Source organism: Mustela erminea, chromosome 11 (genome assembly GCF_009829155.1).
Source record: "Mustela erminea isolate mMusErm1 chromosome 11, mMusErm1.Pri, whole genome shotgun sequence".
Taxonomy (NCBI): Eukaryota; Metazoa; Chordata; class Mammalia; order Carnivora; family Mustelidae; genus Mustela; species Mustela erminea.
In genome coordinates, this window is record NC_045624.1 from 43,870,617 (window position 1) to 43,897,140 (window position 26,524).

Sequence of the window (26,524 nt, forward strand, 5' to 3'; positions counted from 1 at the left end):
GAAGGGCTCAAACCCACCTGGGATCATGACCTGAGCTGAAGGCAGATACTTAGCGATTGAGCCACTCAGGTGCCCCTATTTATTTATTTTTTAAAAATATTTTAGGGGCGCTTGGGTGGCTCAGGTCATGATCCCAGAGTCCTGGGATCGAGCCCCGTATCGGGCTCTCTGCTCAGCGGGGAGCCTGCTTCCTCCTCTCTCTCTGCTTGCCTCTCTGCCTACTTGTGATCTCTGTCTGTCAAATAAATAAATAAAATCTTAAAAAATTTTTTTAAAAATTTTATTTATTTATGTCAGAGAGAGCACAAGCAGGAGGGATAAAGGGAGAGGGAGAGAGAATCTCAAGCTAACTCCAGGGTCAGCATGGAGCCCAATGTGGACTACATCTCATGACCCTGAGATCATGGCCTGAGCAGTAGGTCAGTTAACCCACTGCACCATGCAGGTGCCACAACACAAACTCTTACCAAAGGTATCATTTGTGGTTTGTGCCTTCTTGTTCAGGCTTTGCATCTCCAGGGTCCAGTCTGGCACAGAGTAGGTGCTCAAATGTGTTAAAAGACTGAATCTTTTATATAGCTTCTCTGCTGTTTAATATCAAACCACTTAAGCATTTAACCAGAGTAAGCAGAATGATACCATACCTGGCACTCAATAAAGATTTGTTGAATGAACCTATTTTCTAAACTCTTCTGTAAAATTCTTTACCAGTATTCCCAAATACACACATCTTGGCGTACATTCAGTTGATGTAACCTAGCCTACAGGAAGAGGCTCTTTGGTAACTAAAGGCTTTTAGTTTATAATTAGTCATGTACATATTCCAGATTGGGTTTGTGCCGAGAGTGTAAATTACAAAGGTAGGTGAGGTCTGTGTGGGCATTCCTGATAATTTTGCATCCATGAATAACTTCTATCAAATGAGAGCAAATCTACAACTTTCTGCTTGCTAGCAAGCTGTACCAAGTTAACCAAACCAGCGTGGGCCACAGCCATCTGCTGCTACAAAGGCTTAAGCTTGTGAAGCCGAAGGCGCTCCTTTGGAACTTGCTGGGGTGGGGTGGAGTGGGGTGGGGGGAGCAGGTAGCCACCGCACTGCAGCACAAACCTATCCGAGGGATTCATATACAGCTGCTCCCCTCCTCACCCTGACAACGGTTTCCTCCACTGAACTGTGGGCCCTTTCAGGTGCGGCTGTGAGGTTTTCCTTGGCCTTGAAAGACCTGGACAGAAGCCTTTCTAGATGAGATTGGGAAAGCCAACCCTGCTCTGAAAGTGGAAGGCGCATTTTGGAGAGCAGGGTCTGAGGAGACAAAGCCCATTCAGTCAGCCTCCCAACGTCTCCCTTCTTCCCGTGGTCTGACGTCTAGTCTTCCTCTTTCCCTATTCCTGACCCAACCTGAACGTTTCTGTATTTCAAAGGAGGGAAAACAGCCTATGGCATAAAATTTCGTGCTTTGGTGTCTGGGTTTCCTAGCACCGAATTTCTCGGGCCTCTCCCTGTGGCAGGCCAAGCCTAAAACCTCCGGTGTCCCAAGGCCGCCGGACTCGAGGGCGACCACCACGCCGCGCACGCGCCCTCAGCGGGCTATCGGCTGACCTTCTCCGGGAAACCCCTCCAAAAGCGCCTCCGCGTCACCTCGCACCGCCCCCTCCCTTCCTCCCTTTTCCGCTTCCTTTTTCGCGCTTGCGCGGACCCAATTGTTTTGGCTTTCCGGTGGGATCCAGCAAAGGAAAAGGGCGGGGGAAGCTAGGGTAAGGGCGGGAGGACGGGGAGGGGGATCTTCCAGAACCCGGGAAACTGCAAAACTGCCGCATGTGCCGCTGGGCGGGCGCGAGCGGCGGGAATTGAAACCTGGCGAAGGCTGGCTCACGGTCCGCTGGCCGCGCGTTCCCAGGCCGCGGAAGGGGCCCGCGAAGGGGGCGAGCGCGCGCCGCAGGGGCGGGGCAGGAGCGGCGAGCCGGGCGTCTCGCGGCCCGGCGGCTCCCGGGGGAGGAGTCTGGCGGTGGTCGGGCCCTGAGGAGCGTGCGGCGGCGCCCGCAGAGGACGCTGCTTTCCGCGCAGGACCGGCCGACCGAGGGAGGGCGCGAGGGAAAGCCGGAAGGAAGACGAGGCGGCGGCTCCAAGCTTCCTCGGGGGAGGCGGAGGCGAGACCCCGGCCCTGGCCTGGGCGGGAGGGCCACGCCCCCGCGCCCGAGGGGCCCAGTGTTTTCAGGGTCTCTGGTCGCACCGGATCCCAATCTTCCGGACCTGGGGACACGGGTGAGCAGGCGTCGCCAGCGCCGGGCGAGAGGGAGGGGCGGGCGGGGAGAGCCCGCGAAGACCTGTGGAGGAATTGGGGAAGAAGGGCAGCGGTGGGAGGGGGCTCGGCCCTTTGTGGCTCCGTGGGCGGAGGGGGGAGCAGGGGGCGGCGGCGGCATCTTTCAAACCCGAGACGTTTCCGCCGCGGGCGGGGGAGGGGCGCGGGCAGCCGGCGCCGCCCTCCGCACCCTGCGGCGGTCCCTCCGCAGCCCCGCGCCGGGCCGGTGTGTGGGGCTGGGGCGGCGGGGTGCGCCGCTCGCGGGGGCGTTTCCGGCCCCGGGCCCCCGGGCGGCGCCCTGGCCCCGGTTGGCGCCCGCCCTTGCCAAAATAAAGCTGTTTCCCTTGACGCCTCGCGACGGGTTTGCGAGATGGTGGGCCGGGGAAGGGCAAGCCCTTCCTTACATTTTCTTTTTCTTTACCGGTGCATCTGAAGTAAGCAGGAGATGTGTAGATTAACAGAGAGCCCATCCGGATCTGACGATTTTTAAAAAGCAGAAGCTGCCCTTTGAAACAAAATTGTGTACATGTTTACTTCAGACTGAAATCGTTAACTTATTTGAACTCGACCACCTCCCTCTCCCCATGAATTGACAAACCATGAAGTATAAGAATATCTCTTGGTTTGACTTGAAGCAGTTATTCTGAGTTACCGTCTTCCCCTCCCTCGCCGCCCCCCCCCGTCCCCCCGCAGTTTAGCTATCGTAGGTCTTGTTTTACAGCGACCTCAAAGGGAGAGGAATGAATACACACTTCATGGGCTGCAGACCCTTAGATTGTCCGTTACCTCTGGTCCCTTCACGTGAAAATGGAAAACCCAAAATGTAAAATGAACGTTAAAAGGGCATGTTTGTATATAGTGTTTATCTTCTATATCACTCAGCCTTATAAAAATGTAGGGTGCAAGGCTGGTCACGTGTTGTTTATACATGAATCTGTACGTCTGGCTCACTGAGCATTCAGGCGTTCAGAAACAAAATCTTATCAGCAATGTGGTTTGACCAAAATTATATTTTCTTCTATTGAGGCAGCTAATAGGGTGGAATTTTTTTTTCTCCTTCCTTCTGAATTGTGAGTTTTTGCCTGAATTTGGGTAATAATGGACTTCAAATCTCTTGCGATTGTGACTTATTTTAGTTAGCCTTTGGTAACGTTTTTTTGTTTGTTTTTGTTTTTTCAGAAGGATTTTCTTTTCCCCTGACCTAAAGTAAATTGAGAAGTCAAACCAGTCTTTTGTTTTCTAGTCTTGAAATGTGAAATTTTGCTGTTCTTTTCATCTGGCAGCTAACTAAGGTTAAGCTTACTTTTTCACTTTCACCTTTCGTTGATCTAAGTGCTAATTGAAACTCCTTTAGTTTGGGTACTGAAATCCTAAGTCTGTGGGTAGACTGTATAGTACTATGTATGACATTTCTGTTGAGCATCTCTCATAGTCCTCACTTTTCCACGTAGTACCGTTTCCTCTACACGGAGTTTTGTAGGAAGAGTTCAAAGTATTGTAACTCTTCTCCCCTTTTTGTTTGCTGTCATAGGAAGTATAAAGTCTGTTAACTTTATTTATGGGGCCTATGAGGAGGAGGGTGGAAATAGCCATGTAATAGTTCCTAAGCCCACACAATTCTGTAGATTTTCTTTCTCCTAGTTAATGGAAATAATGAGCTGTTCCATAAGAATCAAACATTGAACAGTGAATTCCTACAAGTTTGAATGTAATCTGAAAAGCCAAAAGATTTTACACATTTATTTAGACAAGTTGTTTTTCTTGTTGCCTAGCTTCCTGAGATTGGGGAAAAAGGATTTGTCCTACAGTCATAAAACACATGAATGAAAATGTCGAACTTCATTATATCTCAGTCTTATCATTTTCAGTTTTGTGGAGTTTGAATAGAGCAGTAGTATTTGAGTATTAGAAATGACAGGTTGAGGTCACCTGGGTGGCTCCTTTGGTTAAGCGACTGCCTTCCCTCAGGTCATGATCCTGGAGTCCTGGAATCCAGTTCCACGTGGGGCTCCCTGCTCAGTGGGGAGTCTGCTTCTCTCTCTGATCCTCCCTCACCATTGTCTGTCTCTCATTCTCTCTCTTGAATAAATAAAATCTTGAAAAAAATATGAAATGACAGGTTGATTACAAGTAATTTTTTAAATATTTGAAGATTACACCTGGTTCCCTTGCCAGGAATTTGCAGTACCGAGGTTTCCTCAGTGTGAGAAGAAGGGATTGTTGTGGATTTGGAGAAAAAAATATAATGAGAGAAGCTTTTAAAATTCTTGGCTTTCTTTGCTCCACTTCCATACCTCTGACAAGTGGTGACATGTAGTAGTTTCCATGGCAGGCAAAGGATTCTAAATATTCCTCAGTTTACTTCCCCCGCCCCCCCAGAAGAAACTGAGAAACTTCAGTAGTCATAATCATTGTTAACTGACTGTATCCTTAATGACTACACCAGTATGTTTGAATATCTGGGAAATATTTTCTTCTGCTGTTGTGATTGAAAAAAATAATTGACTTGGTGGAAAATGAAATCCCAGTGAGAACGTTAAGGTCAGTTTTGCTTTGGTCTACATTTCTCTAGTTTTCTTAAGTCATTGCTGAGCTGAAGAAAGAATGAAAAGCAATATCCAAAATAAAGCGACATACTATAATCATAGGATTATTCTGTCACAGGTGGCATCTCCTTTATGGTCTTGTTTGATATTTTTGAAGTGAAATAACTTACTAATCATAATGTAGTACAGAAGCATATACTTCTTATCTGAATTTACTTGATGGAGCCCTATAGAGTTTTCATTGTGGTCGGAAATGAAGAACATTGGAATAGACCTGAGGTCTGATACTTGGTTAGAATAGGGAAAGCTATACTGACATTTACCAAACTTGATAAATTCTTCAAAAGGCAAGGTGTTTGTTTTTTAATAGATGTTTGTCACAGCTCCAAAAAATTCTGTGTAGTGGTTGACCGTCATTATAAGACAGAGTACTTTTCCAGACATTCTCAACTGTCAGAGTGGTTTTGATAATTTGAAAGCAAATTTGCTGGCACCAGTATTTTGTCCAGCTTATGGAGAAACCTATCACTTCATTAATACGAACAGTGTTTTATTTTGTCACTGGTGCTTTCTGGTTCTCCTTTAGTTTTTTGTTTTGTTTTGTTTTGTTTTGTTTTGTTTGCACTGGCATCAGCCCTTTGAAGATTAGTCTTTGTTGAGCCAGTTTCATGATTTGTACCATCAAAATACTCCCTAAATCTTTGAATGTCTAGGATCCTTTTCACCCATGGTAAAAAGAGAACTGTGTTTGAGTGCTGAGACCTTGTAACTGGGACGCCTGGACCTGGTACAGGTGTGGAGATTGAGGAGTTGGGAAAGTGCCACAAAAAACCTAGCCAGTGAACGCATTAATAAGTACAACTGTAGATGTTTATGTGTAGTGTAATGTGTCAGGCACTGGTCCTAAGATCTTTATGAAAATCATTTAATCAACTCATTGAGAATAGTTCCATTTTTATCTTCCATTTCACTGATTACCATATTGTGGCACAGAAAGTAACTAATTTACAAAAGGTTATACAACTAGTAAGTTAAAGAATTGAGCTTTCACGACTCCACAGCTCATGCTCTTAATTTTTTGGCAATAACTTGACATTCAGAATGCCTTGGATCCTTTCCAAGAAAAGTTTTCTATCTTCTGTGTTGGCGATTGTGGCATTGAAAGATGCAGCACCATCTAAGTTAATAATGTGTAGTTGGGAAGCGCTTTGTCCAGATGATGACCTCCAGTCCGCTGCCCTTCCTCGCTGTTGTTACTTCATCCTTTGTAGAATTTCTTTGCAGTCCTTCTTGGCAACCTCCTTCTCATCTTTTTATTTCATTTAACATACACAGCTCAGTTAACAGCAAATTAATCTCATTTTTACATTCAGCAGTTATTTAATACTTTATTCTTTCCTTGATCTTCCAGGTTTTGCCTGGTTAACATTGGAAAAACTTGCTTTCCTTCTGTTTGTGTTTCTGTGGCTGCTCAGTGGAAGGTTACTACAAATGACATACCTATGGGATGAAAAACTAGGTATCAAAGTGAAATTAGACACCCCCCACCCCCAATAAAATCCACTGCCATCAACCTCTGAAATCTTTGTGTTTGGAGTTATTTTTAAAAATTTCAACCTTTTCATGCCTTTCTCCAGTTAATCTTGGTTTCTACTCCTTTAATAACAATGTTCAGAATCTATAAAATATATAGCTTATTGTTACTTTTTTTTTTTTAAAGATTTTATTTATTTATTTATTTGACACACAGAGAAATCACAAGTAGGCAGAGAGGCAGGCAGAGAGGGAGGGGGAAGCAGGCTCTCCGATGAGCAGAGAGCCCAGTGCGGGACTCGATCCCAGGACCCCGAGATCATGACCCGAGCTGAAGGCAGAGGCTTAACCCACTGAGCCATCCAGGCGCCCTTATTGTTACTATCCTTTGTGATTAGCTATATTTACTTTGTATAGATTTTCTTTGTAGATAAAGTTTGGGGCATATTTTGACTTTTGAAGCCTGTGGACTTAAGCATCTTTTTTGTGATACTGTTATTTTACAGTCACATTGATTATTTGAGGAAAACCTGTTGGAATAAGTACCCATAAGAGGTGTTTCAGATTTTTAAATAAAATTGTGTATGTTAATTTGGATTGTTGACTGATTTAATCCTGATCATCTAATAGCTGTGTTTGTTTCGAAGCTGTTTTGTGTGGTAGAATTCACTCAATAGAGAAAAAAACGTTATTAGAACCCCAATTTTTTTCTTTTTCGTTTTTCTTTCAGTCATAGTTTATAAAATTTCCTACTTCTATAGGTAGCCCTTAGATTTAAAAATAAGGTGGACTTTGTCCTCTAGTGTTTTGCAGGAAGTCAGTGGGTAGAGAATAGAAGAAGGGATCTCGTCCTGCTTGTGGCTATCTGACTTTATTCAGTGCTGTTACTCTCTGCCTTCAACCAATCAGTAAAAACCATGGAATTGAGCCCATAACATAGAAAAAGAAGTTATAATACCCATAATTTTTATATCAAAGTTTATTGCACTTTATTAGATTCTGAATTTCATTATATTATGTTTGTACAACTCCCATTTAATTCTTACTCTGGTCAGCATTTTTCATTGTGGAATTTGTTCTGATATTCTAATGACCAGCTTTAAAATACAGGATTTTAAAGCATATCTCTTGACACAAAAATTGTCTCTGACACATCTTGTGGTTCTCAAATGTATGCAGTTATTATTATAGTTGATAAAATAGAAAATAGGTTGTGTTTCTGGCTCTATAATATTTTTTCTCATTGTTTTTTCTTTATTTTTTTCAACAGATTATCTTGTAGAGGAATGTCCTTTATGTTTTTAACCTCAATAAAGGGTACTCACAGTACGTAAAAGAGAAAGTGTTTCAGAATCCACTGAACCTGCAGTAGGTGGAGAAAGCAGTTAGTTGTGTGATTAGGTAACAGTTCTTAAAATATTTTAGGTGAAAGTGGAATATATACAGGTTACATTAAGAATTACATTTAATTTGGGGCGCCTGGTGGGTGGCTCAGTGGGTTGGGCCTCTGCCTTCGGCTCTGGTCTGATCTCGGAGTCCTGGGATCGAGCCCCACGTTGGACTCTGCTCAGCGGGGAGCCTGCTTCTCCCTCTCTCTCTCCCTGCCTCTCTGCCTACTTGTGATTTCTGTCAAATAAATAAATCTTAAAAAAAAAAAAGAATCACATTTAATTCAACTTTTAAGCATTTTAAGGCTTGTGCTTTTCCCCTGTTTTTGTGATCTAAAGGGAAAATATTCTTCTAGGAAAAACAACTTGAGTTATGCATTTTAATCAAAGTCTCTTAATATTTGATCAAGAGGCAGTCTGAAGCAGAGATTGGTACATGTGGTCTGTAGCCTGTTTTTGGAAATAAGTTTTACTAAAACACAGTATGCCCGTTTGTTTATGTACTGTCTTTTGCTGCTTTGGGGCTATACCAACAGAGTTAAGCATTTGGGACAGAGACTTTACAGCTTGCATATTCTCTAGAATATTTTGTCTTCATGTAAGAGGAGAAAGTAGTATACCCCTTAAAGTTTATTTTTCTAAATTAGATAATCATTGCATATATAAATTGAGAAGGCTTAAAAAAGGTCTTTATTAAGTTTTTTTGCTTTCTGTAGTGTGAACCACTGTTCGTAGTGGAGCCAAGTGCTAGCTACCTCCTTTGCTCATTTTACTTGTATTGCAATTTTTCTTATGATAGAGAATAAAATTTCTTGTTCTTGTGTTATCAGAAGTTTGGAAATGAAATTTCTAGACAGCTAGGTTTGTTTAATTTTTAAGGTTTTTTTTTTTTTTTTTTGGTCAGAGAGAGAGCACAAGCAGGGGGAGCCCCAGGCAGAGGGAGAAGCAGACTCCCGGCTGAACAGGGAGCCTCATGCAGAACTCCATCCCAGGATTCTGGGATCATGACCTGAGCCGAAGGCAGACGCTTAACTGACTGAACGACCCAGGTGTCCCAAGATCGGTAGATTTTAAGAAAAACGTTACTTAGTTTTTTCTTTTCCTCTATATTTTGCACTTTTTAGGTCTTAAAATTCCTTACTTTATTAAAAAATTTTCTTATACATGACTTGTTCACCTATTTGCTGCCACCTTTTTAGCTTTTGTTTAGAATAATTAGTTTTAAAACTTTTTAAATGATAATCATGGTTTGGGCTATAGTCTGTAGTAAGAATAAATGCATAAGGTGTTTTGGGGCTCTAGTGGTTGGCAACTCTCAGTCTGAGTACTTAACAGTACAATGACCAGCACTTAATGAATACTCAGTAAACATTTGTTGAGTTAAACTTAAGCAGCCATTAATTTGTGATAGAAAATTAAATAATTTCTTGATTCCTGGGAATTAGTCTGTGGGTGCTAACTTCTGCAGATAACAGGATGTGTGACTTATTTTGAAGCTAATTTTAGGTATAAGAGAATGGTATGTGACATAATACATTTATTAAAAAGGGAAAATTCATAAAATACATCAAATCACTGGTAATACAGTACAGACTATAAAATAAAAATTTTAGGATATTGATTTCAAGTTTTGTTTTTGGGAGAAGAGGAATCTTGTTATAGTAAATGGTTATGTTATGGGCATTTGAGGGATGTTAGTTGATCATTTTAAACTTTGCCCCTGGGGTGCCTGGGTGGCTCAGTGGGTTAAAGCCTCTGCCTTCGGCTCGGGTCGTGATCCCAGGGTCCTGGGATCGAGCCCCATATCGGGCTCTCTGCTCGGCAGGGAACCTGCTTTCCTCTCTCTCTGCCTGCCTCTCTGCCTACTTGTGATCTCTGTCTGTCAAATAAATAAATAAATAAATAAAACTTAAAAAAAAGAAAACTTTGTACCTTTTCACGTTTTTAGTTAATATATTTTGAAGTCTGTAGTCTCAAAAGTGACAGCTTTATTTTGAATTGTACTAGATACAGATCTGTTTAAATTATTAAACTTAATTACTTGATTTCTAAATTACTTACCTTTTCTGCCTCCTTTATTTTATTTTATTTTTTTAAAGATTTTATTTATTTGACAGAGAGACCACGAGAGAGGGAACACAAGCAGGGGGGCTGGAGAGGGAGAAGCAGACTTCCCGCTCAGCAGAGAGCCTGAGTGGGGCTCTGTCCCAGGACCCTGGGATCATGACCTGAGCCGAAGGCAGCCGCTTAATGACTAAAGCCACTCAGGCGCCCCTCTGCCAATTTTAGTATTAAGATATTGTAAATAAAAATTATCTTATCAGGAAGAAAGTGAACCTTAGATTACAAAGTAAGGCCTGGGAAATAAGGGTGCATAAAGCAGTCATAATGAGGATTACATAAAGTTGGCTCACAGTGTAATTTTATAAAAGCAGACTTCACTTGTTTCAGTATGGTTTCATGAGTATGATTTAAAAAAAACTCAGATCTAGTAAAACCCAGACATAACAAATGAGGCCTAAAAGAGTCACAGCAAGAAATCAAGTCCCTACAAAAAATCAGGTCATGTTATGAAGTTAAAGAAATGGCCAGAGGGAGAGGCTGTTCAGCTAATCTGCAAGGAATTCTGGGGTCTAGCAGTGTGATCCAAATCCATCCGGGCCCTGGCTACCAGTTCCTCTCACCTGGGGTAAATATGGATGAGGACAATTTTGGGTCTTGCAGCTAGGGTTAGGACTTCCCAGTTTATCAATGCATGCATTTCTGTAAGATAAATTTCTAGAGGTAGAATTGATAGATTGAGATATTGAATATTTACATTGCCAGATATTCTGCTTTCTGTAGTCATTCACTTGCAGTTCTGAAATTCAGAAAGCTCTTAAAATCAGGTTTGAAGAGAAAACTAACAAAACTCAACCTGAAGTAACATGAGGCTATTTCTAGTATTTTCACATTGTTCGTATTTCTCACAGAAAAGATCGTAATTTGTTCAGTTATGGAGTGCTGCACCAGATTTCTTGAGAGCATCCTGTAATACGTGATATATATACCATATTACCTCTGTAAAACCTGAAAAATTCTAAATTCCAGAACATACCTAGCTCTAAGGGTTTTGAATAAGGACATGTAGGTATGAATTGGCTTACACTGTGTAAGAATACTCATTGTCCCACACCGTTACTAACACTGGATCTTGCATCATTGATAAGTGAAAATAGCCAGTGATTTTAGGTATTATTAGCCTTAGAGGTTGTAGTAGTAGATGAGATTTATAGTGTAACTTCGAGATCTGGAAGAGCAAAGTCGTTACCTTAAATGACCCAAAGTCTCACTCTGCCTTTGCACCTGTTTTAGTTACGTTTAGAGTTAAGTTTGTTGGAAATTTGACAAGTGTATATCAAGTTAGCAATTTGTGTAATACAGTAGTTTGGCAGGAAGTACAGTGTGATCTTCTCTTTGACATATGGGAGATACTTTGTGAGAAAAAGTGTTAGTGGTTCCAGTCACGGTATTATTTATAGGTTTCCTGTGAGTAGTACTTGATTTTTTGATTATGGGAACTAAGAGTTATCTAATTCAAGAGGAAGTGATAGTTTTTAGCTATTTATTAATTCTGTATGGGTTTTACCTCTTTTCCTGATTTGAAATTCCTTTGCCATATGTTGTAATTACTGATTTCCAAATAATTTAAATTTTATTTCAGCTGGAATTTTTTTTAATGAGTGCTTTGCAATATAACATTTTTTCCTCTCAGGTGGTTAGTGAGTTGTTCCAACATTATTTGTTGAAATAAGGCAATCTTTCATTTTAAAATGCTAGAGTTTAGTCTAATTTCTTATATTTACTTCGGCTTATTGTAGATTTGTAATATATATATATATATTTTGTAATATATTTTATTATTTGATAAGAATCATGAGGAAAAACTTGCCCTCCCTTTCCCTCAAATATCTTGGCAACTTCTGTGCATTCTTTTAGATGAATCTTCTGCAGATAGGATTTAGATTGGATTTGTCTTAAAGTTACACATTTTGGAGAGCGTTCATATTTGTATAATATGGAGTCTTCCATGTAGTAACACATGTCTCTTTATCATGTTTAGTTTAAAAAAGTTTTTTTCCCCCAGTAAAATTGTATACTTAGAAAGATTTCCAGGATGGAACCACTGTGCAAAGATCTATTGCATATACTTCTCTTACTGAACTATACATATAAAAAACATAGTGTATACTTTGGAAAGAAACTAATGGAATCTATTTACCATATAGTTTAAGTAATTTAAATTAAGTATAAAACCTTTGTAAGTACATTTAGACTATGTCCTGAAAATAAGGTTCTCCATGCAAGAGAAAGGGTTGTTGTTTTTTTGAGGTGTTTTTTTCCTCATAAATTATGGTCCTGTATTGCCACTAAACAACTACGAGATATGGCTTTGCTAGTAATTTAAATTCTTTATTTTAAAATAACTTTAAAAATATGTGCTTATTGATGTGCTCTTTATTTTCTAGAATGTTTATATTTTGAAGAGAAGAGAAAAATTCATTTAAAACTGTAAATGTTAATTTTCTTCAGTCTTTTTAATTTTAAATCTAATAGACTTTAAAATGGCCCTTTTCTCATGGTTCATTTTTATGGTAGTGTCTGTAGTTGAACTTCAAATAAATACAATTTATATATAAATCTGCCTTTTAAGCACTGTATCCTAAAAATGTACTGGCCTGGATACTCTGACTTTTCTTTTTTTTTTTTTTTTTTTTTTAGTTACTCCAGAGGATTCGCAGAACATAGGATGTCACTGCAAAATCTACCTCGTGTGTTACTCTCTTTAACTCATGAGCTGCACAAGAGTTGCAAATTTGAGCAAGACGGCTGCAGACCATGTTGAAGAACTGAAGAACCTAATTAACACAGGATGACCTAGGAGTGATTCTAAGCATATAACAAGATACTCATTAGTGAATGTGTCAGTCTTGATTCTGAATGCTGCAGATAACAGCAAGCAGAGTTTCTCCTTTTTTAATTTCTGAAGCATTCACTTGACCTTCCATCAGTGACTGACTTTTCCAATCTGTTCCAGGAGATATTAATGGAATACAGTCATGTCCACTCAAGACGAGAGGCAGATCAATACTGAATATGCTGTGTCCTTGTTGGAACAGTTAAAACTGTTTTATGAACAGCAGTTGTTTACTGACATAGTGTTAATTGTTGAGGGCACTGAATTCCCTTGTCATAAGATGGTTCTTGCAACATGTAGCTCTTATTTTAGGTAAGTACTTTAATCTTACTTGGTTTTTAATTTCAAATGCAGAATGTCAGCTTATTTTAATGTTTTAGTAGGAATTCTTTTAAACGTTTAAGTTAAAAAGAAAAGATGTCTTAATGTTTTGCTTAATTTTTCTATCCCAGTGGTGTAGTGCTTGCCAGTTCACTTCCTTGCATGGAAAAGACAGGTGAAAGAAGTTTTTACAAAGGTTTAAATATAAGAAATTTGTTGAAATTAACTCAGGTGAAGTTTTAATTATGGGGAGGCAAAAAGATTGAAAGAGAAAGAAAAATTGAATAATTTATTTACCATTGAGATTTTAAGATACTACATTTAGAAAAGAGTAGTCATTGTTGATATAAGTAGGCTTGAGAATAACTTTTAGAGGATCAGTGTTGCTATTCAGATATGTTAAGGACTTTATTTCCTTAGGAAAAATGTTTTTCTCATTCTTGGTTATTGTTATCATTTATGATATTGGCCTTACCAGACTCCTTGCCAGATTTAAATATTTAGTAATTAATAACATTGTTCTCTGTGCCATAGAATTTAGAAACTGATTATTTGTAATAGCAAATGAGTAAGTAAAGCGTAACTTTACATTTTTATGATCTTCTGAATATTTTAATCTTTTTTAGGTAGGTTTCTCTTTATGATGTGTTTTATGAGAGGAATAGAAGCAAAGGCATAGAAATTCTTTTGTGGTCTGCCCTTAGGTTGAATTTTTTTTAATATCTGAAAGGGACAGAGTGAATAAAGGTGAGTTAAATGTGGACCAGTATATTCTTTTCACAGATACTAGTGGCCATAAAGTCAAGATCAGCAGTGAAAGTTAATTTCTGCTGTCCTTTAGTGACAGCTGTAGACAGGATTTGATTTTTTGAGGTTAACATACATGAAGGTGTAGAAATGTTGCATTTCTTAATGTAACATATCTCATGATTGCAGAAGCTGAGGCCAAAATGCTAATTACCTTTGCTGTGCCTGCAGTTGTTTCAGGTTAAACTGTGGAGTTTTCATGCAATTTCAGACACTGATTTTCTTAGAAAGCTTAGCATATTTGCAAACAGTGGTTCTAAAACTTGGTTGATCATCAGACTCCTCAAGTGCTTCTACAGAGATTCTTGGATTTCAAATTTAGAAATTCTGATTTAGTAGGTCTGGGTTAAAATTTCAAAATTTTTTATGTTTAAGAGCTTCCTAAATGATTGTGATAGTTTCTTCTTCAGATCTGTTGGCTTAGTTAGATGGTATTAGAAATTGGAGGTTATAGATTGAGTCAATACCTAGGCTTATTAGCTCTCCCCTTTTAAAGATTTTTTTTTTTTAAGATTTTATTTATTTGACAGAGAGAAATCACAAGTAGATGGAGAGGCAGGCAGAGAGAGAGAGGGAAGCAGGCTCCCCGCTGAGCAGAGAGCCCGATGCGGGACTCGATCCCAGGACCCTGAGATCATGACCTGAGCCGAAGGCAGCGGCTTAACCCACTGAGCCACCCAGGTGCCCCCCTTTTAAAGATTTTTGAGAGAGAATGAGAACAAGCACTGGGGCGGAGTGGGGGCACTAGAGATAATCTCCAGCAGACTCCTTGCTAAGTGCAGAGCCCAATGCAGGGCTTGATCCCAGGACCATGATCTGAGCCAAAATTAAGAAAGATTCATCAGAGAAGTAAGAAGCAACAGTCCAGTACCATGCTGCTTAGGACAAGAGAGGCGGGGTGTCAGAAAACTGGAATTAAGGGCAACACACACCACAAAAGCAGTTAGGGAGTCACTGGTGTAGCTTAGAATGAGGAATAAGGACAACCTTTTCTCATTCTTTCTCCTTTTTTATCCTCATTGAACTTTACCTTAGGTTGGTCATTGGGATTCAGGGTGTATTTTTGAGTGTTTTAGTCCCCCTCAGATAACTTACTCACCTTTAACATGTCACTTTGTAAATAAATAATTCATAGCCTGTTGCATTAATGCTTGACCTTCTCCAGAGTTTCAGTAATATTTAAATACTTAACTGATTGTTCCATTATTTCCTTACCTTAAAGGTATCTAAAATTTAACTCCTCCTTTTCCCAGGATTAACTTGACCTTGCATTTCCTTGACCTTAAATTTTTTCTCTCAGTGACTAGCAGTATTCTTTCAGGCACTTAATTGGAAAATAAACACATAGCTTTATTTCCCTCTCTGTTCATTTCCTCTGTTCAGAAAATCACTGGATCTTAATTCACTGTGATAGCTTTTGTATCCATTTCTGCCACTCTGGGGCAGATTCTTCTTATTCCTGTTGCAGATTATTGCAGTAGACTCCGTCTGTTTTCCTGTCTTCAGCCTTTGGCCCTTGAGGTCAATATAGTAGTTGTCCTTAGAATACATTTTATCCTACTGATTATTCCAGGCATGAAACCCTTCAGTGTTCTCCACTGTAAGAGAAGGCTTAGACGCCTCCGTCTCTCTTTTAAAGCCCTGTGACCTGACTGCCACTCATCTTCCCAGCTTGCTTTCCAGTCTCCTGCATGAGCTCTTCTGTCCCTGGAAAAAGCGGTCATGTTCTGTCGTGATTCACTAGTTTATCCATGTTGATGGCTTTCCTCATCTTGTCGTTGAGGAGCCTAAGCTAGGGTATTGTGATACCCTTTTGATCACATCGTATGCATGCAGTAATATTCTTCGCATTGTTCTTTTCATCTCTCACCTGTAGTGGGTGTTCTTTTTTTTTTTTTTTTTTTTTTAAAGATTTTATTTATTTATTTGACAGGCAGAGATCACAAGTAGGTGGAGAGGCAGGCAGAGAGAGAGAGAGAGGAGGAAGCAGGCTCCCTGCTGAGCAGAGAGCCCGATGTGGGGCTTGATTCCAGGACCCTGGGACAATGACCTGAGCCAAAGGCAGAGGCTTTAACCCACTGAGCCACCCAGGCATCCCAGTGGGTATTCTACTTTTTCTCTACACCACCAGTTGCCTTTTTGATGTGGTTTCCTGTATATAATACTTTTAGGAAACTACCATGTATATTTTTAGGGAATCATTTGAGCGAATGACATTTTTAACAGCTTTATTGAGTTAAAATTTACATATCACAAAACCCACCCATTTTAAATGAATTTTAGAATATTTACAGACATGCAGAACCATCTCTACCATCTAATTTGAAACATTTCTGCCCTTTTACAGTCAGTCACCATTCTTACCCATAGTCCTTGGGTAGCTTCTGATCTCTCTCCTGTCTCTATATTTGTTTTTGGTGGGGCTGTTTCATATAAATGGAATCCTACAATATGTGGTCTTTTATGTCTGGCTTCTTTCTTTGAGCATGTGTTGGAGGTTCATCTATGTTGTAGTACGCATTAATACTTAGTTCCTTTTTATTGCTGAATGGTATTCCATTGTATTAATATATTAATGGTATTCCATTGATGTTTTCACTCAGAATGGCATAACAGAATAGTCTGATACTTCTTTGGCACTGAATTAATGCTTTTTTTGCTGTCTCCTTCAACGCTTTCCCTAGAACACATTCTTCAGCAAATGCTCTAAATAAACATCCGTGTTGTCTCGTTTCCTTTTTATGTCTATGTTGGTTTTACCCTAAACCCTTAAGCTTTTTTTTCTCTCTGTCTCTGGTAGGGCCATGTTCATGAGTGGACTCAGTGAAAGCAAACAGACACATGTGCACCTGAGGAATGTGGATGCAGCCACCTTACAGATAATAATCGCTTACGCATACACGGGTAACTTGGCAATAAATGATAGCACTGTAGAACAGCTTTATGAAACTGCTTGCTTCCTGCAGGTAAGTAGATCTTCCTGTTATATACATAAACTGTAGTTTATGTATTCAAGAGACATTGTTTCATAAGTGCTGTGTTACATCGATATGATTTTCTTACTGCAGATTTTAGAAGGTAGGTTTTCTCTTTTTAAAATGTACAAGCTTTGGGACACCTGGGTGGCTCGGTTGGTTAAGCAGCTGCCTTCAGCTCAGGTCATGATCCCAGCATCCTGGGATCGAGTCCCACATCAGGCTCCTTGCTCAGCAGGGAGCCTGCTTCTCCCTCTGCCTGCCACTCTGTCTGCCTGTGCTCGATCTCTCTTTCTCTCTGACAAATAAATAAAATCTTAAAAAAAAAAAAAAAAATGTACAGGGAGGGTGCCTGGCTGGCTGTTGGAAACACGGGCAGCTCTTGATGTCAGGGTCCTGGGTTTGGGCCCCATATTTGTGTAAAGATTCCTTAAATAAATAAATTTTAAAATAATGTATAGGGGAAAAACAATAGGATTTGATCAGCCAATAAACTTCCTTAGTTTTATGATGGGAACTTAATTAAAAGATGGGTGAAAATTTCATACTGGTTTCACATTGTAAATGGTTTCTATTCTACCTGAGAGTGTGGATTTCAAGTAAAAAATAATTTTTTTTTTTTCTTAAGGATTTTATTTGACAGAGGTCACAAGTAAGCAGAGAGGCAGGCAGAGGGGAAGGGAAGCAGGCTCCCTGCTGAGCAGAGAGCCTCGATGGGATGGGTGGCTCAATCCCAGGACCCTGAGATCATGACCTCTCCGCTCAGCAAGGAGTCTGCTTCCCTCTCTCTCTCTGCCTGCCTCTCTGCCTACTTGTGATCTTTGTCTGTCAAATAAATAAATAAAATCTTTTAAAAAAAAAACCCAAAACAAAACTGTAAGGGCTTCAATTTTTTGTTCCTAAAGCCAGAGACGTATTAGTTTTTGATGGTATTACTTTTCACAGAAAATCTGAATTTTTTTTAAAAGGTTTTGTTTATTTATTTGACAGAGAGAGAGAGATTACAAGGAGGCAGAGAAGCAGGCAGACAGACAGGGGGAAGCAGGCTCCCTGCTGAGCAGAGAGCCTGATGTGGGGCTTGATCCAGGACCCTGAGATCATGACCCGAGCCGAAGGCAGAGGCTCAACCCACTGAGCCACTCAGGTGCCCCAAATCTGAAGATTCTTATGGAAATTGTCAGACTTTAAGTATTTATAATAGCCATGTGACTGTATTTGAGCTATTTAGGAGAACTATTTAAAAAAGTGATCATTGATCCATTTACAGATAAACTATTTTACCCTATTTTCCTCTCAACATTTAAAAAACATTTAAGAGGAATATTAAAAAATATATTCCTCATTCCTTTCTCTTGTTTTGAAAGAACAGTTTGTACTTCAGAAACAGTTTCTCTGAGGGGAGAACATTGACCCTAAAGGTTGTATTTGGGGAGAACAGGTCGTGATACCTGATAGGTACTGCATAGTGTGATCTGTGAATGACACTGAGTGAAATTCTGGGAACCAGAACTCAGTCTGTGTTTTATACAGTGTCCTACTGTACTTAACACTCCGGGGAAATTAAGGTCCATAGTAGCTTCTTGGTGCTTTAGAATTAAAGGCATTCATAACCTAATTCCAAACCTTAAAGGAGCAAATGCGTACAGTCTGCATGGTCTTTCCATAGTTGAAGTTTTCAGTAACCTTTTTTAGAACCAGAAGCTCAAATCAGGTATTTTTTAGAATTGCTAAAAAAAAAAAAAAGATTGAGGAATTTTAGGAAATTTGGGTTCCACGGTACTTTATTAATGTAAATAGTGACACTGTTCTTACAACTTTTTTCCTACCATGTTAATGAACTCTGTATGCACATAGTTACCAAATGTAACACAGGACTCTCTCTTGGACTGGGCTGTCCTCTGACAAGAGGCTTTTTGTGACTACCAACATGACTTTCCATATTAACCACAGAGAATGATAATGTTTTTATATGCCTGCTACTATTCTAATGTTTTATCTAGGTTAGAGGTTGTGCTTTATCTGTAGATACATAGATATCATCTAATCCTTATTATAGTCATTGGTGAGGATCTCCCCCCATTGTATACAGGAGAAAGCTGAGGCTTAGAGGAGTAAACCTGCCTAATACTGCCTAAGTACTGACCATACAGTCTAAGCACCCTGACTTCTCACTGTAAACATTTCTAGTTACCTTGCTGTGGTATTTAAGTAGAGTAGGTAGTACTCCTGATTCAGCTGAGATCTACTTTTCCTTCTTAAGAAAAAACAAATCTAGGAAACAGAATGGCTAAGGTGGGTTATTTAAATATAATTTATAACTGTATATTAGTGTATTTATTCCTTTGGTGACAATCTTTCTGGGTAAGAAAGGCAGATAAGTACTTAGTCATTGTGCCTAGTTTTCTTCTGTGGTACTATCTTGTTCATGTTGAGGAAACCAGATTCTACTCAACAGTAATCATTTATAATAAATGATTATCATTTATCATTATAAATTTATGTACTGTGATTTACATTGTTTCCATTTGTTTTTTTTTTTATTACATATTTTTAAAGCCTAGAAAAGTACAGAACTTATACATACATTTCCATACTTTTCCTTTAAGACCATTTATTGTTAAGAGCCTATTTTTAATGTTACACTGTTAGCTCCTAAATAGGACACTTAAGTAGGCCACTGGACAAGTAGTAGAAATGCAAAACTATTTTATTACTGAAAGGCATTATCTCTTTGCCCAAGCATACATATCTAAATATAGAAACTATAGTATAGGAATTTGATTAATAATACTTGGATTTAAAAAAAAAACTTGCATTTTACATAAAAGTAAAATTTGTCTTTATCACCTCCCCATTTTAGGTAGAAGATGTATTACAACGTTGTCGAGAATACTTAATTAAAAAAATAAATGCAGAGAATTGCGTGCGATTGTTGAGTTTTGCTGATCTGTTCAGTTGTGAGGAACTAAAACAAAGTGCTAAAAGAATGGTAGAGCACAAGTTCACTGCTGTATATCACCAGGAAGCTTTCATGCAGCTGTCACATGACCTACTGATAGACATCCTCAGTAGTGACAATTTAAATGTTGAAAAGGAGGAGACAGTTCGCGAAGCTGCTATGCTGTGGCTAGAGTACAACACAGAATCACGATCCCAGTATTTGTCTTCAGTTCTTAGCCAAATCAGAATTGATGCACTTTCCGAAGTAACACAGAGAGCTTGGTTTCAAGGCCTGCCGCCCAATGACAAGTCTGTAGTGGTTCAAGGTCTGTATAAGTCTATGCCCAAGTTTTTCAAACCAAGACTTGGAATGACTAAAGAGGAGATGATGATTTTCATTGAAGCATCTTCAGAAAATCCTTGTAGTCTTTACTCTTCTGTCTGTTATAGCCCCCAAGCAGAAAAAGTTTACAAGCTGTGTAGCCCACCAGCCGATTTGCATAAGGTTGGGACTGTTGTAACTCCTGATAATGACATCTATATAGCAGGGGGTCAAGTTCCTCTGAAAAACACAAAAACAAATCACAGTAAAACAAGCAAACTTCAAACTGCCTTCAGAACTGTGAATTGCTTTTATTGGTTTGATGCACAGCAAAATACCTGGTTTCCAAAGACCCCAATGCTTTTTGTCCGTATAAAGCCATCTCTGGTTTGCTGTGAAGGCTATATCTATGCAATTGGAGGAGACAGTGTAGGTGGAGAACTCAATCGGAGAACTGTGGAAAGATACGATACTGAGAAGGATGAGTGGACAATGGTAAGCCCTCTGCCTTGTGCGTGGCAGTGGAGTGCGGCAGTTGTGGTTCACGACTGCATTTATGTGATGACACTGAACCTCATGTACTGTTACTTTCCGAGGTCTGATTCATGGGTAGAAATGGCCATGAGACAGACTAGCAGGTCTTTTGCTTCGGCTGCGGCTTTTGGTGATAAAATTTTCTATATTGGAGGGTTGCACATTGCTACCAATTCTGGCATAAGGCTCCCCTCTGGCACTGTAGATGGGTCTTCAGTAACTGTGGAGATTTATGATGTGAACAAAAACGAGTGGAAAATGGCAGCCAACATCCCTGCTAAGAGGTACTCAGACCCCTGTGTTAGAGCTGTTGTGATCTCAAATTCTCTCTGTGTGTTTATGCGAGAAACCCACTTAAACGAGAGAGCTAAGTATGTCACCTACCAGTATGATCTAGAACTTGACCGGTGGTCTCTGCGGCAGCATATATCTGAACGTGTACTATGGGACTTAGGGAGAGATTTTCGGTGCACTGTGGGGAAACTGTATCCATCCTGCCTTGAAGAATCTCCGTGGAAACCACCAACTTACCTTTTTTCACCGGATGGGACCGAGGAGTTTGAACTGGATGGAGAAATGGTTGCACTACCACCTGTATAGCCGGCGAGTTGAGGGAGTGCACGCCTGATGTCTGTGCTTTGTCATTTTCTTTGCTAAACAGGAGAGGCTATGAAAGGACTAAATATGAGTACATAAAGTCTATCTTTGATAAATTTTATTTTTATGCCCTACTTAATATTTGCATCAGTATAATATATATCCGTGAGTCTTACAGAAAGATATGCTTCCATAATATGAAATAGATTATCCAATAATTGAGAAACTTCTACATGTATCATGAGAGCATAAGAATCTGGATTATCTAATAACATTGTTAGCCCTGTGTTATGTACAGTTCAAAAAGTTCACTTATTAAAGTAGTTTCCTGTTCCTAGTGTGGTATATCACAAATTGTGCCGAGGTTATTTTAGTATATGTATTTCATTCCCGTGCTTCTTTTCTGAAGTCTTAGAATACTTTTTTTTTTTTCCCAGTGTAATTAATTCAGCTGCACTTGACACTAGTGTCCATGTTGGTATAGAAATGTTGTCAAAATCCTTTACTATAGTTGAGGAAGATCTTCCATTTTATGGTATTGCACAGGGAAAGCTATGACTGCAGGATCAGTCTAACTATACTATTAGGTGCATGTATTCTCTCTTCACTAACTTATACTTGTCTATCTAGAATACAGGTCTTCCAATTAGCTGGTCATTTACCAGGTGTGGACTTAAGTTGCTGGGCTTGCAATAAGAATTGCTAGTCCCTCGTTGTGCGGGTCTGTGTGGAGCTTTAATCAGTAAATGCCTCCACTTTCTGTATTACATTAACATTGGCTCATGCATATAACTACCTGCTGCTGTTGTATTTCTCCATCTTAAAGATTTAGAGTGGGTTAACCAGGTCATTACATCCTAATTTAATAACAAGCATTACTGTAGAGTGACTGTGTATAGTCATTAGCTGTCAGGGTGTGTGTGTGGTTTTTTTTTAACCTGTTGTGTGTGGGGGGGGGTAGGAGTAGAAAGGTGAACTGTTCAGGAATTCTCTGCACTAGCCGTGCAGATGAGCAGGTAACTAGTGCTGCTCTGGCATTAATCCCAGGAACCACTAGCAGTAGCGGGGCGCCGCCAATCTAACATGAGCACAGGTGCTTCATGACAAACCTTACTAGCATGTTCAACTGCATCATGTTCTGGCACTGTATTTTGAATGACATTAATTTATTAAATAAATTGTATATATTCGATATCTGTTTTTCTTTTGTGATGGGAATGGTGTAATGGTGTGCTTTTAGTTTTAATTTTGCTGGGTCAATTTAGCTTGTTACAGGTAGGTTTTTGTTTTTGTTTTACCCCCAGAATTTAACATATCCATCCATCCATCCTGCTTTCCTTTATTACTGTCTGATTTGAGCCTTACTGTATCAACATAAACTACACAGAAAAGACCATGCCTTTCAACCCTGGTCCTGGATTAGGATCCTCTGAAGTACTTTTAAATGCCTGAGCCTCCCCCGAGCTGAAAGGTACCAGGTGGGTATTTCTGGTGGGTAGACCCATCAGGTATCTTTCAAAGCACTCACTCAAGATGACTCTTTTGTGCAGTCCCATTGAGAGCTATTGAGTGAGGCCTTAAATAAGGATGACGATAAGGATTTCCTTCTGGATGGCCAGTCTTCCTACAGCACATCTCAGTCATGTTCACAAACTCCTCTTACTGCCTACTGAATAAAGTCCCCAATTCATGAGCACATTTAAGGCTCTCTGTAATTTGAGTTTAAATTACTTTCATAGCCTTATCTTACATTATTTTTCCATAAACTCCTAATCAGGCTTTTCCTATACTCTGCTGCCTTTGCCTGTGCTACTGGTCTACTCAACAATAATTTTTTGTCCCTATTCTGCTTGTAGCTGTCTTTCTGTATTTAAGACCTACTTGGGGGAGTTTTTATATGAATGCTTCCCTGATAATCCACCTCTTACCCTGCACTGAATAGAGTCCCTTCCCACACATCTTTAGTGCCTTTCACCTTGATCTGTTGATTGTGCCAATCATTCTACTGAGTGTTCTTACTGACACTCTCTGCTATAAAATGTTTCTGAGAAACCATGTTTCTGAGGGTAGGGATTTTCTTACATACAGCTCCATCCCCCTACAGTGTAGCATTGTTGGTGATAAAAATGAACAAAAGCTGGTCCTATAAAGTCCTTATGTTTGAAATAGTCAAACCCAAAATATACCAAATTTTTTATTCTCATTAGGAGTTCCACTAAAAGTCATCTTTCTTCACTTAGCTCTCCATCCAGCTTAGATCTGTCCTCTTACTACTTCTGCCACTTTATTGGCAAGATCCTAGACTCCTTTGTTTTACTGTCATTATTTTATAACTGTGCGGCCAAACCCAAATCTCAGCTGAGTTCCGCTCAGTCTGCCTCTGACTGTGTTGGGCTGCTGAGCATGGCCACAGAAAACCACATGGGGGCACAGGCTGGCGCCACTACAGGATTGGTGGTTCCCATCCTCAAAGGTCCTCAACAGGAGCAAGACACCCATCATTTAAGGCAATGTGAAACCTCCAGTCTTAGGAAACCTTCACCTTCCCCCAACTCTACAAGCAGATTAGTTCACAGGAAAAAATGAAAAACTTCCTGAACTGCATCACCTACTCTGTCTGTACCTGCCCCCACTACAAGTTCTTCCTCAGACTCCAAAAGAAAAGAAAAGAATCCAGGATCTGTACTAGAGACAACATCCTTTCCAAACTCCTTACAAAGTCTGCTCTGTGATTACCCTGGCTCCCAAACTGGCTTGTGCACCAGCATCCTGTCAAGAACTGAAATACTCCCAGACTCTACCCAAACCTTGAACTTAAAAAGTAATCCTCCCTGAGTCTTAAACAGCCATTGTGTTCCTTCATTGCATTCCTTCACTATCTTCAACTTCTCTAAATGGGTCCTTTCCTTTCTTTAGATAGGACCAAACTGTTTGGGTTTTTTTTTTTAAAACATCTTTTCATCCTCAACCCCCTACTTTTTTCCCCTTCAAAAACTAATTCCTTGGGGCACCGGGGTGGCTTAGTGGGTTAAAGCCTCTGCTTTCTGCTCGGGTCATGATCCCAGTGTCCTGGGATCGAGCCCCGCATCGGGCTCTCTGCTCAGCAGGGAGCCTGCTTCCCCCCCTCACCCCCCCCCCCCCGCCTGCCTCTCTGCCTACTTGTGATCTCTCTCTCTCTCTCTGTCAAATAAATAAATAAATAAAATCTTAAAAAAAAAAAAACAACTAATTCCTTACCGTTACTGTCTTTTGACATTGCATCTCACCAATTACCAGTGAACCCATGTGAGATTGGTTTCTGCCATTATCACTCCACTGAAACTTTGTAAGTTCAGATTCCACTTTGTTTGTCTTGACACATACTACTACTTTAAACTGCTGAATACTTCATTTGAAAGACTAGACTTGTGACATTACACCCCTCGTTTTTTCCCTTACCTCTGGGGCCTTTGCTCAGATGCGGATTTCACCTCTAAGCAGCTCTTAAATCTTGATCTTATATTCACATATCTTAAACAATGCTGTTTACTTCAATGACTTAAGTTGATTTCCTCTGGCCTAGATCTTCCCCTGAGAGCCACATTTGGAATAGCTTGGTCTCTAAAAGAAAGTGCCATTGACTAGGTGACTTATAAAGAACAGGAATTTGTTTCTCACAATCCCAGAAACGGGAAGTCTGAGATCAGGGTGCCGGCATGGCCCGGGTTTGGTGAGACCCTCTTCTGGGCCATACAGGCTGCCAACTGCTTATATCCTCACATGGCAGAAAAAGATTGAGCCCGCTCTCTGGCATCTTACAAAGATACTAATGAGATCATGAGGGCTCCATCCTCCTGACCTAATTACTTGCCATGACCTAATTACTTTCCAATACCATCAGGTTGAGATTTAGAGTTTCAGCAAATGAATTTGGGGAGTAGGGGGAGAGGACACAGTCCAGAATAGATAATCCAACTTAAATGTCTCAATGTTAGCTCAAATTCAGCATGTCTTAACATCTTCCCCCACTCCCATCTCACATGTGTATGGTTGAGGTTCCCTTAGTAAACAGCACTGTCATCCATCCTGCAGCTTAAGCAGAATCTTGGAAGTTAATTTGACTTTTCCCTCCCTCTCACCTCTGTATCCTGAGAGTCACAAGACCTTACAGTTTCCCTTAAAACATCTCTTGAACCTCTCCTCATTTCTAACACATAAATACAGAGGCCCTATCATCTCACCTGGAGAACTTAATTTCCTAAATCTTTAAAAAAAAAAACAACAAAACTGCTTCACTGAGCTGTAATTCACATGCCAAACAATAATTCAGTGGTCTTTTTTTTTTTTTTAAGATTTTATTTATTTATTTGACACAGAGAGAGAGATCACAAGTAGGCAGAGCAGCAGGCAGAGACAGAGGGGAAGCAGGCTCCCTGCTGAGCAGAGAGCCCGATTCGGGGCTCAATGCCAGGACCCTGAGATCATGACCTGAGCCGAAGGCAGAGGCTTCAACCCACTGAGCCACCCAGGTGCCCTAATTCAGTGGCCTTTATATTCACAGTCATAGTCATGCAGTCACACAATCGGAGAACATCTCATAATTGCAAAAACCCATACTGAACTCTCCATTTCCCCCCAAATGATCTCTGCTGGTACTCTTTTTTTGCTCACACTTTTACCACATTGCAATCAACATAATCTTTTTTCAACAATTATGTCATATTTTTGCTTGGAACTTTTATTGTCCTTGGAATGAAGTCCAAGTTCCTTTCTGATTTACAGGGCCTTTAGAATATGATTTCTCCATACTCTCTGGCCTCCATTTCTTCCTTACAGTTTACAAACTCACTAAATGGGGATTTTTAGTTATTTTAATAGACCGAGTCCTCTTTCACAAATGTTTTTATTTGCCTCACTCTTCCCCTTTGGTTAGATCGAAGGTAGCCATATATTCTAATTTATACTTGTTTTCCCCTTGACTTTTAAGAATTTTCCTGTTTGGGGGCGCTGGGTGGCTCAGTGGGTTAAGCCTCTGCTTAACCGGCTCAGGTCATGATCCCAGGGTTCTGGGATTGAGCCCCACATCAGGCTCTCTGCTTAGCAGGGAGCCTTCTGCCTCCTCTCTCTCTGCCTAGTTGTGATCTCTCTCTAATAAATAACATCTTAAAAAAAATAAAAATTTTGGATGATAAAATACTATGGTAACCCCTGCCTAAATTCAATTTACATGTCAGGTAATCTTTAGGTGACTGGCACATGGCAGACACAAAATAAAATCTATACAAAAGAGTGCATAGGCACAAAGGGAATTTGAATTCAGGCCAC

The 26,524-nt window shown here is 40.1% G+C and overlaps 1 protein-coding gene across 3 annotated transcripts; it reads left to right on the plus strand.

Moving 5' to 3' along the window:
• Nucleotides 1-1,661: 1,661 nt before the first annotated feature.
• Nucleotides 1,662-22,412, plus strand: KBTBD2 (kelch repeat and BTB domain containing 2). Of its 3 annotated transcripts, none has more exons than XM_032306005.1 (5): nt 1,665-1,755; nt 2,066-2,263; nt 12,529-13,036; nt 16,653-16,818; nt 19,688-22,412. In XM_032306005.1, the coding sequence occupies exons 3-5, from the start codon at nt 12,867-12,869 to the stop codon at nt 21,221-21,223; spliced, it is 1,872 nt and encodes a 623-aa protein (XP_032161896.1). In that variant the 5' UTR covers nt 1,665-1,755; nt 2,066-2,263; nt 12,529-12,866; the 3' UTR covers nt 21,224-22,412. The 3 variants fall into 3 exon arrangements, with proteins under 3 accessions (XP_032161898.1, XP_032161896.1, XP_032161897.1); XM_032306006.1 differs by lacking the exon at nt 1,665-1,755 and having other exon boundaries at nt 1,764-2,263; nt 12,529-12,730; nt 12,845-13,036; XM_032306007.1 differs by lacking the exon at nt 2,066-2,263 and having other exon boundaries at nt 1,662-1,755.
• Nucleotides 22,413-26,524: the final 4,112 nt, after the last annotated feature.

Coding starts and splice junctions, on each gene's coding strand:
- KBTBD2 (XM_032306007.1), top strand. CDS start 12,867: ATGTCCACTCAAGACGAGAGGCAGATCAATACTGAATATGCTGTGTCC. Junction 13,037..16,652: donor ACATGTAGCTCTTATTTTAG/GTAAGTACTTTA, acceptor TGTCTCTGGTAG/GGCCATGTTCATGAGTGGAC. Junction 16,819..19,687: donor AAACTGCTTGCTTCCTGCAG/GTAAGTAGATCT, acceptor TCCCCATTTTAG/GTAGAAGATGTATTACAACG.